Below are 11175 nucleotides of genomic sequence, written 5' to 3' on the forward strand. Positions count from 1 at the left end.
GCAACGTGCGAGATCGCAGCGCTGATGGAACGAGGCGCGAGTGGATTGTCCCGTAGCTTGCGTCAATTAAACCAGGGGCACATCATTCGATCGGCTCGCAGGCGTGGAGTTGAGTGGAAGTTTAATACGCCACTCGCGTCCCATCATGGAGGCATATGGGAGAGGATGATACGCACAGTTCGCCGGGTATTGTGCGCAATTCTGGACCGGAATGCCAGATTGACTGATGATGTGCTGTGCACAGTTATGTGTGATGCTGAGAATCTGGTAAACAGCCGGCCTATCACTAAGTGTAGTGAGGACCCAAATAACGATAAACCCCTCACGCCCAATCACTTGCTGCTGCTGCACAACAACACGTCATTGTCTTGGGGTACGTTCTTCTCACGGGACATGTATCGGAAGCGTTGGCTGTACTCCCAGTGCCTTGCCGATCTGTTTTGGAAGAGGTGGCTCCTAGAGTACCTCCCGCAACTGCAGGGGCGCCCAAGATGGCAGCAAGAGAAGCTGAATCTTCGAGTGGGTGATATCGTGCTGATCAAAGAGGAAGATGCACCTCGAGGAGCATGGCCCCTAGGGTTAGTTGTGGAAGTGAAACGTGGCGCAGATGACTTGGTTCGGAGCGTTCGACTCAGAACGAAGTCCACTCATTTGTGGAGGCCAATCACCAAGCTGGTGCCATTGGAAGGTGCTCTGGCTGATGATCAGTGATGTGACGTTAGGTTGAATCTAGGTAAATTCAAGGAGGGGGTGTGTTACCGCCAGTTTGGCCTGCCGATAATAATAGTTGGAATATCTAATAGTTTAGCAATCTAAATGTTAATTTGACCTGTACCGAGCAGCTTATGATAGTGGCTCCACCTATGGGGATTCCTAGCCAGGACTGGTCGGTGATGCCACCTGGTGGATTAGGTGTTAGTCGATGTGGAAGATAGCAAGATTGCAGGAGAGAAGAAACATGTGCATTTATCGTTGATGGTAAATTTCCCGTTCTTGTGTGTTTAAAGCAAATATTATGCTCCAATGTAGTGTTAAAATCGTTTCTAAGGTGTTATAGGATATGTAGGAATCTGCATGCGTGTTAAATAGTGGATGATGTGTGAGTTAAGGGGGTTTGATGCTGGTAGTTTACAGCCTTTGTTTGGGCCCATTCTGTCATTAGGATTCTAAGTGTTGAGCTTTGGTAGGAATTTAGGCCATAAATTAAGATGTTTGTGACTATTTACATGAGTGTATAATTTAGGTGTTACCTATAATTTGTAAGCTATTCAAGTACAAATTGGATTTAAATTATATTGTGTAATTTTATTTGTATAGGCCAACGGTGGTCGTTCGCTGTCGAGTCACAGTCGTGACAGCGGGTGCACAGTTCGTAAGTTTGCTGGTTTGTTTTCTACAGTTATATGCCGAATGGGCCAATATGTATTTCTATTAGTGTTTAACCATTATTTGTAGTGGTGTAATTACAGAGCTGCTATTGTATGCGCAAGTCTCAGTGTGGTAATGTTTTAGATTCACCATATGCGTAGCATCGCTGTATGCGTAATGACAGATGCAATAAAGATCAAGCAGCAACCGAAGCGTTCTTTCTCATTCTGTACACAACAGTAGATGACTTTTAAATGTAGCTAAGCTTTTGTGGTTGATAGTCAATTACAGCTACTTACCCCATTTTTGCAATACGTAGAATAAAGAGAACCAGTCCATTACGGATATTAACCCGCAGATATGCTAAAATCGAAGAACTTTGTACTGTTGCTATCAACAATAAATGTGCATGACTTGAACCATATATATTTACATAACATGAAGTTTGGTGACTTTAAAAAAAAAAATTGCAAAAATGACATGTGTACATGGACTTTTACAGGAACATTATAAAGTGATAATTTAGAGGGATTACTTAAAGAAAGAATGGATGTCCTACTAACTCAACATTACATCTAAACTCTTGGGGCTCCGCCATATTCCTACTTTACAAATACAACCCCCCGTATAAATGTTCAGTTATTATCGATATAATCATTTTAAATAATATCCATACCCCTAACCAGAGTTCCCCCAGGAATTTCAGAAGGTATATCGTTTATGGATGTACAGGGGAGGGAGGGTCCGTAAGGGGATTATAGCGATTGGAAACAACTATGCGTGCTGTGAGCGGCCACAATACACAGGTAAATGCGATAAGTTAAGAGACGTACACATCAAAGCTGTGAAAACACAGAATAACTGTGTTGGGATTTTCGAAAGTAAAACATAGCTGGAAATTAAAGCATGTCGATCAGTCAAAGAAGGCAATCGATGAACTTGCAAATTAGCTTTGAAGCCAATGAAGGTATGTTGGATTTAAAATGCATTTAAAGGCCCGGGTAGAACCGTGCTAACCTAATCCTAATCACATCACGTGTGTATAGGGAGGCTAAACTTGACTTCAGGTAGGATAGATCCAACATTAGGGCCATAGAAAACTTCCTGATTAATTCTACAAAATTAACACACTAAATTTCTAATGACATGTACGTGCTACCCACACGGCCAACAAAAAATAATAGTCTTCATGTTGCATTAGACCATGTAATGAACAAAATAGCCGAACAGGTAACGTTCATAAAATTGAAAAATCAAAATTGCAGACACTGAGACAGTTGGTACCGTTATTGGAAGTTGGACCATAGATATATGGTTGGACTCAGGTTGGAGGTAACAAACACACACTTACGAAGAAATAAAGTAAGAAGCATCACGGCCCAGCTATCTAGCATTGTTAATACGAGTAGGAGTGAAGCAAAACAAACAAAACCATGTTTTATTCACTCCTGTTATTAATATTAGCAACACTCTGTGATTAGTAATCATGTAATGCAAATCAAATGCAATGCCAATGGCAAGTCACTCGACAATCGACATTCATTTCGGCGATTTTTTAAAGGCAGTGGCTACGGGTACGGTAGCCGTATCTTAATGTCTCGAGGCTACGGGTACGGGAGGCGTGATTTTTTTTCCTAGGTGAATCAAGAACATAGGGCTGTAATGAGCGCTGCTATTGGTTGAGCTTGTTTTGTCGCTCAATGACGTCACAATGTCGTAATATACATAGCACATCCAAAATTCTTACTTTTGATATGACTCGATAGCCTAGCGCGTACAACGCGGTCGTCAAGTATGAAAGGTCAAAGGATCGAATCCCATCCGTTTTCTAATTATTTTTCTGTTTTCTGTATTTTTCTATCTTTATCTGTTTAACATTTTTTTTCCAATTAACGCAAATATTTACATGATTTATTTACACCATTTTAATAACAACAATTAATTTTTACAACAATTAAAAATTATATTTTTTATATTTTTTTTAATAGGGTTTGGGTTAGAGTTAGGATTAGGGTTAGGGTTAGGGTTAGGGTTAGGGTCACAATGCAGTGAATGCACCATAAAACAGGAGTTTGAGGCACGTGATTTGTATCAACCAATGGCAGCGCTCGTTAGAGCCCTATGTTCTTGATTGACCCAAACTCCACGACAGATGGCGCTCTCGCTCTGGCTCAATTCTACCACTGCCACAAGCTGATTTCCGTAAGAATTTCTTACGCTTTTTTACTATAAGTTTTACAACGACACCGTTACTCCTGCCCTATGTAATACGGTGGGTACTTATAAAAGCTGCAAATATATTAAAAATCCGACCATTATTTTATGAGAAATTTGATAAAATAGTGATACGAAATAGTGCGCCATTTACTACTTTCAAATCATTACGCTGTTTACTAAACTAAGTTCACGTATTTATCATGAATTTTGGGGTGATTGCCAATATACCTAATTCTCGAACATTGTCTTTGATACATTTTGGCGTATTCAGCTTAAAACATCAAATTTGTCCACAACAAACATGCAAATCATAGAAATTTCTAATGTTTTGTTCGGCGCGGACTTGCGGCCGTTGGATTGCCATTTGCTGGATTTCCCCGGAGCTCCGCCACTTTAAAAATAGTGCTAGCATTGTGGCAGTGGTATTATCCTGAGTGTGGGAAGGGGCACGCTGCAGTGCAGTTTGTGATTGACCTTAACCTGTATGATACAGGCGGTTCGGTTCCGCCTCACTACACTACACCGCTACATGTGAGTGAAGCGAAACATACGCGCCTGTATCATACAGGTTAGATTGACCTAGGAAAAAAATCACGCTAGCGGGATCCAATTCGCTTTCTACTTAACGAGCAAAGATGGCGGCGGTGGCGCCAGATTTCGAAAATAACGCCTTGGAAAATATATTCACGATTTGAGAGTTAGATGAGATAGAACCTAACCCTAACCTAGCACAAGTTCCCATCTCGCTTAACATACGTGGCGAGAGGTTCCTCGCCGTGTAACTAGTCGGAGAGCCTGGCGTTTAACCCTTACCAACCCTAAACCTAACCCTTAATCCTTACCCTAACCCTAACGCCAAAAAGGGGCTTCAACGACGACGGCTTACAGTACCTCCGCGCAACACGAGTACAAGAACTTAGTATTGTGATAGAGCTTACGTCTGCGAAAGGATGCTCATTGTCATCCCTACCTCCTTCTGCCATTGCTGAGGTATGCATTCAAAAGACACTTTCCTTGCCCCCGGTTTTCCCCACGAGCAGTAACGAAGATAGCGCCATCTATTGTCTCCGTTAAGGTTTATAACTTTCAGCGTCGTTTATTTTCATAATAATATAATTTTATTTCCCAAATTAATTGGGCATTGGCATCATAAGTCAATTAGGCATAATAAGTTGTGTTTCATTTCAATTAAAATTTTTTTTCACTAACACTTGCACTTTCATAATTTTAAAAGGCCCCGGCGATGACTTTCCAATGTTGCAGCGCATATTATTGTTATTATTATTTATTATATACATAATAATATATATATATGTGTGTGTGTGTGTGTGTGTGTGTGTGTGTGTGTGTGTGTGTGTGTGTGTGTGTCTGTGTGTGTTGGATTCGTGTTCATACATGAGCAGTATTACTCAGCATAAAAGAAAGATCATGTACAGTACTACAAATTATATATTTGAATAATAGAGCATATACTCACTTTAGTCACTACGTATAGTTCCTATAATATCTACATCGCAATCTAGCAGATTGCGAACAGAAAGACCTATATTGCAATATCGCATGCGTAATAGGTAAAGTATTCCAGAAGTTCTGTATACGCACTGCATGTAAGCACATGATAAGATCTCTGTTTGAGCGTGTTATTGAGGATATATACGACCAAATGCTTAACGTACAACCACAATACATAATTATTATTTGACGCAGTAACTCGATTAATCTGCTATTTCCCAGTAAACCCAGATTTATTATTATTAGTCATTATTTAGACAACATAACACTGCTGCCACTCAGCTTCTATTAACTTTCTACTATCAAATTGATTATATTGTATGCACTTTCTAGTTGTTTTGAATAACCTGAAACGAACATATGTAGAATTCTAATTATATTTATACAAACAAGTTACTAATTCCACAGAAAGTATTATAATACAGTATTATTTATGTTCATCAAATTTCACTATATTTTATTGTTGATATACAAACAGTCATATGTTCATTATTGTAATCACCAAATCACACAGTGTATTTGTCAACTGTACATTGTTTGCATCTTAATATCACAATAATATAACAAACATATAACACCTACATTTAAAACACTGATCATCATATAAGGATATATCAGGTCGTATTTACAACAGCTGCAAAACATCACACCGAGTTACCAGCACTTATTTATTCCCTGGTATCAACCTTGATGTACCAGCTATGAACGATTCATGTCATAGTGGATAGGCAAGATGAGTTACCAATACTTACATATATTTGGTAATTATAGAGCTTACAGGAACCCATTATAATACAGTTACACCCAGGGGTTACACCATGACATTATTTATACTAGGTTCCTAGATATGCTGCTATTAATATGGTGTCGCATTTGCCCCCTTGAGTGATTCAGTAAGTTTGTAGCATTGTTACCTGGTCTACTGTCTTAGTAAGAACATCCATCGCTTCATGAAAGATCTGACCATGTTAAAAACTGGCAAAAAATCATACAGTACACTTTAATGGACATCAGTACAATCATGATTTTAACAAGATTAAGATTAAGGTATTATTCGCTCTTGGTGCATTCTGAAAACTCACACTGCAATGGGTTCAGTCGAGTGTAGAATGTAATCGGGCTCCTGAAGATTTGTGCTGAACAGAACAAATTTACAACCATTATAGTCAGTTATATGACAGAGGAAAGAACAGGTTAAGGTAATTGCATTCACGATTGTAAACAAACCAATTAGCATAGCAATGGCCGTGCAGTAATAAGGAATGTTTTTACATTCACCGGTAATTTAAACTTCAGGGACAACAAAGTTAGCTAAACATACATAAACTTCGTAGTGATTTAACGAAAACAAAATAGAGGGAACAGAATAACAACAACAAGCACATAAGTTAGTTTCCCATATTCGCTACCAAAGAAATCTCGGAAACGAATCGGTTCCATTAGCTGAATTGACAACCCGACGCGATTTCACATTTTCCCTCCTCACACGTCAACAAAAAAGCAAAATTGATACACAAGAAATTAGAATGGACAAAGCGGATCCTGACGCGCTCACGTGCGCCGCACGCAAACTCTAGCCGACTCTCACCGGACACCGCAACAAATCGATCCAATCATTTGTGCAGGATTTTCTTCATCTGGCGGTTCTGCCGCGCCACCTCCATGTCGGCGCTTTCCGTCTTGTTAGTGATCTTGTCGAGCATCTCATTCTGATCGTCAATCTCGTCCTGCATGCCAAGCGCGAGACCGCGCAGCCTGAGCATGCCCTCCGACATCTCACCTACAGGAGAGGAGGAAGACAGCATCAATATACGTGAACATACAGTCAAGCTTGTATGGTGAACGCTTGACAATCCCTTATTTCACGGTCACAGTTTTGATCGTCTGCGGAGCAGAATTTATAACAATCCCTGAACTTCTCTGAGACACAATGAGAACGAAAACCAGTGCAAGACCTATGCATTTGTTAAAGCAGATTTCAAACAAGAAATTTTGAAATATTGTACAAAAAAAGTTCTCAAATGGTATTCATAATACACACAGACACACACGCTCATGCCCACATGCTAAAAATTGCAACGAAAACATGGGCGCATAACACTACATATATGTGAATGAAATCTTTTGTTGCCATTTCTTCAGCCATGGAACCTTACAGGTCAAACTGTGAGTAGCCCAGACTTCATGGGATGAATTCATTTTCAAACACACTATGCCATACAGCCACAGCTCGCAAATAAATCTGAGACAACAGGATTGAAAATTACCTAAATTGGAATCAATTTCGTCGTCGATGGCCGAACGACCAGGCCTCTGTTGCTGGGAGGGGTAAGCCATCTCGTCTGCATCATCCAGGCCACGCAACCTCATTGCTGGGTGCTCAGATGATCGTGGATTGCTCTCGACAGTCGTCCTGCAAGTATATGCAATCAGGACAATAAGCAAAATTCTACTGGCAACAATATAGCGAATCACACACAGTCTTCTGCCCACCACAACTGCACAGGAACAATTCATGCCGATTAATTAATAGACTGACATGGTACTTAAACACTGCCATATCGGTATGGAAACAGGTGAGACTTGTACATATGATATGTATATTACCTGAGACCAGAGGTGCTCTGGCTTTCTGGCTTTGGCGGTGCCTCTGGCTTTGGGTCCTTATTTCCACTGAAGTAATTTTTTAAACCACCGAAGACGCTCTTTATAGAGGTAATGTGTCGCTGCGATATGCGCGTGTCTTGCTTCATTTTGTCTAATTTGCGATCCACATTTTCTAGCTGTTCCTTCTGATGTAGAAGATCCTAAAAAAGTTATTAACACTTTTTAAGGCAACACCATGCGACACCAAGCAACACCATGCGACTATGTTCTGAATCACTCTGTGTAAAGGCATGCACATTCATATACATTCCTAGCTGTTATAAGATAATAAAGGGTGTGTTATCACACAAATTTACCTCAGCTGTATGTAGGCCTACTCTCTCCGATTCGTCAACCATTTGCAGAGACCGATGGGTGCTGTTTAGAGTTCGCTCCTCTATTTCGCGCATTTTCTGTAACTTCTGTTGCATTTCATGGTCCGTGTCGAACCCTTCTGAATTCCAATCAGATGTCGGTGGCTTTTTGGCAAGAAACGTTTCATCATCAATATCATCGTCCATGAAAAATGGGTTCGCAGATTTTTCATTTCCAAAACCACCTCTTCCGGATGCCATATTTGAAGCAAATACGACATGAGAGCCATCTGTTGGCAAACAACCAAACACATTTCTATGAAATTTTACGTAAAAATACAAAACCGGTAAGAAAGTAGGAAAAAGTAGGTATAAAATAAGCATTACGGATCAAAAGTATATAGTATCAGTAGTATATAGTATAACAGTGAAGCGGTCTAAGTGAGTGTGCACAGAATAACATTACAAATCATGAAATGTAATTTACGTTTACGTGTGGCTAACTCTGTAACATTTGTAACATTCGTAACTCTGTAACATTTGTCGTGCCGAACCTTGGAATCTTACACAAACTAGGGATATCAGCGTATCCGCAGTTTGGGCAACCAATCTACAGATTGGGTAAAATCTGTTACATATGTTATTAACTTTTAAATATTAGTTAAAAAATTATTAGGCCAAATTCTACACATATAAATATAGGCATAACGCGGAACCAAGAGCGTGATGCTACGAGAAAAGTGAATGTTATAGATCGGATTTTACCATGCACACGTGCTGGCAGTCCGCCCAGCCCGCCCGGCTCCAGTTTCACCGTATAAAAACAGCCGAGAAAAATTATCCTAGCAGGCGACGGCGACCGACGTCCGAGGCCCAATTCCGCGTATATTAATATAGGCATAACGCGAAACCCAGGGCGTGATGCTGCGAGAAAAGTGAATATAGGCCCTATATCTGCTTATCGTTATGTATCTATATATTTATATATTATAGACCCTATATCTGATTTCACCATGCTTATTATATATCTGATTTTACCATGCACACGACCTGGCAGCCCGCCCGCGGCTCCAGTTTGAACGTATAAAAACGGCCGAAGAAAATTATATCAGTAGTCAACGGCGACCGACGTCCGAGGCCCAATTCCACATATATAAATATAGGCATAACGCGGAACCAATAGCGTGATGCTACGAAAAAAGTGAATATTATAGATAGAATTTTACCATGCAAACGTGCTGGCAGACCGCCTGGCTCCGGTGTGGCTGTATAAAAACGGCCGAAGAAAATTATATCAGCAGTCAACGGCGACCGACGTCCGAGGCCCAATTCCACATATATAAATATAGGCATAACGCGGAACCAATAGCGTGATGCTACGAAAAAAGTGAATATTATAGATAGAATTTTACCATGCAAACGTGCTGGCAGACCGCCCGGCTCCAGTTTGAACGTATAAAAACGGCCGAAGAAAATTATATCAGTAGTCAACGGCGACCGACGTCCGAGGCCCAATTCCCCATATATAAATATAGGCATATCGCGGAACACAAGGGGTGATGCTGCGAGAAAAGTGAATATTATAGATCGGATTTTAACATGCACACGTGCTGGCAGCCCGGTCTACTGATAACACTTTATCACATAAATCTCTGCTGAGATACCCCCTGACTATACTAAATGCATTTTCCTCACAAAATATAACTCCTCTGGTAAGATATTGCGCGTGCGCCAAAACAGTAACGTAGCCAGGTTATGTACTGATTGGCATATGCAGCGGGGACCTTACATGCAAGGGCTGCTTCCTATTTTTGAAATGAGGTCTACTGATAAAATTTTCTCATATAAATCTATGATAGGATAACCCCTCTTTATTTTAAATTTATAATTTTTGCAAAATATTATTCTTTTCGAAAGATATTGCGCATGCTCGAGCACCGTTTCAGTCGTGCAGTACGGACTAAATGAAAGTACGTAATATAGCGTGCTGAAGGAGAGAGGGATGGGAGACTAAAGTAAGGCGACAGGGAAGATAGCTGACGGGCGGTGGAAAAAGGAGGATGCTGAGCGTATGACAACGAAGACAAGGGAAAGGGCGGGCGGGGTTGAAGTAGGAGTTTTGCACCCTACAGTATAGGGCACTCTCCTAATTATAAACACAGGTCTACGGATAACAATGTATTACAGAAACCAATGCTGAGATATCCGCTGACCATACTAAATCTATTTTCATCACAAAATATAGCTCGTGTGGTGAGAAATTGCGCATGCGCTAAAACAGTAACGTAGCCAGGTTATATACTGACTGGTATATATGCAGCGGGGACCTTACATGCAAGGTCTGCTTACTTTTTTTGAAATGAGGTCTACTGATGGAATGTTATCATATAAATATATGCTAGGATAACTCCTCTTTATTTTAAATGCATAATCCTTGCAAAATACGATTTCTCTCGGGAGATAATGCGTATGCGCGCGCACCGTGTTAGGCGTGCAGTGCCGTCTCAGGCAAACTTCATAATATAGCTATAGCTAAGGGGGAGAGGGGATGGGAGACTAAGGAAAGGCGGCAGGGAAGATAGCTGGGGCGGTAGAAGACGAAGGCGGCTGAGCGAGGGACAGGGAAAGCAAGGGGAAGGACGCGAGGGCATAAAGTAGGTGTTTTATACCCTACATGCTAGGGCGCTCTCCTAATTATAAACACAGGTCTGCAGATAAATGTTTATTGGAGAAATCTATGCTGAGACACCCCCTAACCATTTTAAATGCATATTCATCACAAATTATAACTTCTCTGGTGAGATATTGCGCATACGCTAACCAACTAACGTAGCCAGATTGTGTACTGGCTAGTATACGCAGCGGTGACCTTACATGCAAAGTCTTCAATCACGGTACATACCGTTAGTTTGTTTTCCCATTTGACGTTGCAAATAGGAAATGGGTTTCTGACCTATTTCCCATTTTTAAAATAAAAATAAAAAATAGGAAATGGGTTTCTGATCCGTTTCCTATTTTAAAAGTCTAAATAGAAAATGAGAAATAGGTTTCTGATCCGTTTCCTATTTTAAAAGTCTTAATAGGAAATGAGAAATAGGTTTCTGATCCGTTTCCTATT

The 11175-nt window shown here is 40.5% G+C and overlaps 2 protein-coding genes across 4 annotated transcripts in view; both read right to left on the bottom strand.

Annotated features, from left to right (window-relative positions):
* LOC106812472 overlaps positions 1 to 4601 on the bottom strand; it is a 33186-nt gene extending 28585 nt beyond the window's left edge. For all 3 annotated transcript variants that reach the window (XM_014816356.1, XM_014816357.1, XM_014816358.1), the window contains exon 1: positions 4556 to 4601. In XM_014816356.1, coding sequence (XP_014671842.1) covers positions 4556 to 4583 — 28 coding nt within the window. In that variant the 5' untranslated portion in view covers positions 4584 to 4601. The remainder of the gene's footprint in view (positions 1 to 4555) is intronic.
* A 345-nt stretch (positions 4602 to 4946) lies between these two features.
* On the bottom strand, positions 4947 to 8321 carry LOC106812469 (synaptosomal-associated protein 29-like). Its single transcript, XM_014816354.1, has 4 exons — positions 8061 to 8321; positions 7705 to 7904; positions 7365 to 7510; positions 4947 to 6877 (listed from the first exon to the last, which is right to left on the bottom strand). The coding sequence occupies exons 1-4, from the start codon at positions 8316 to 8318 to the stop codon at positions 6711 to 6713; spliced, it is 771 nt and encodes a 256-aa protein (XP_014671840.1). The 5' UTR covers positions 8319 to 8321; the 3' UTR covers positions 4947 to 6710.
* Between the last annotated feature and the right edge of the window lie 2854 nt (positions 8322 to 11175).

The sequence above is a fragment of the Priapulus caudatus genome, unplaced genomic scaffold, assembly GCF_000485595.1.
Source record: "Priapulus caudatus unplaced genomic scaffold, Priapulus_caudatus-5.0.1 Scaffold652, whole genome shotgun sequence".
Classification (NCBI taxonomy): Eukaryota; Metazoa; Priapulida; class Priapulimorpha; order Priapulimorphida; family Priapulidae; genus Priapulus; species Priapulus caudatus.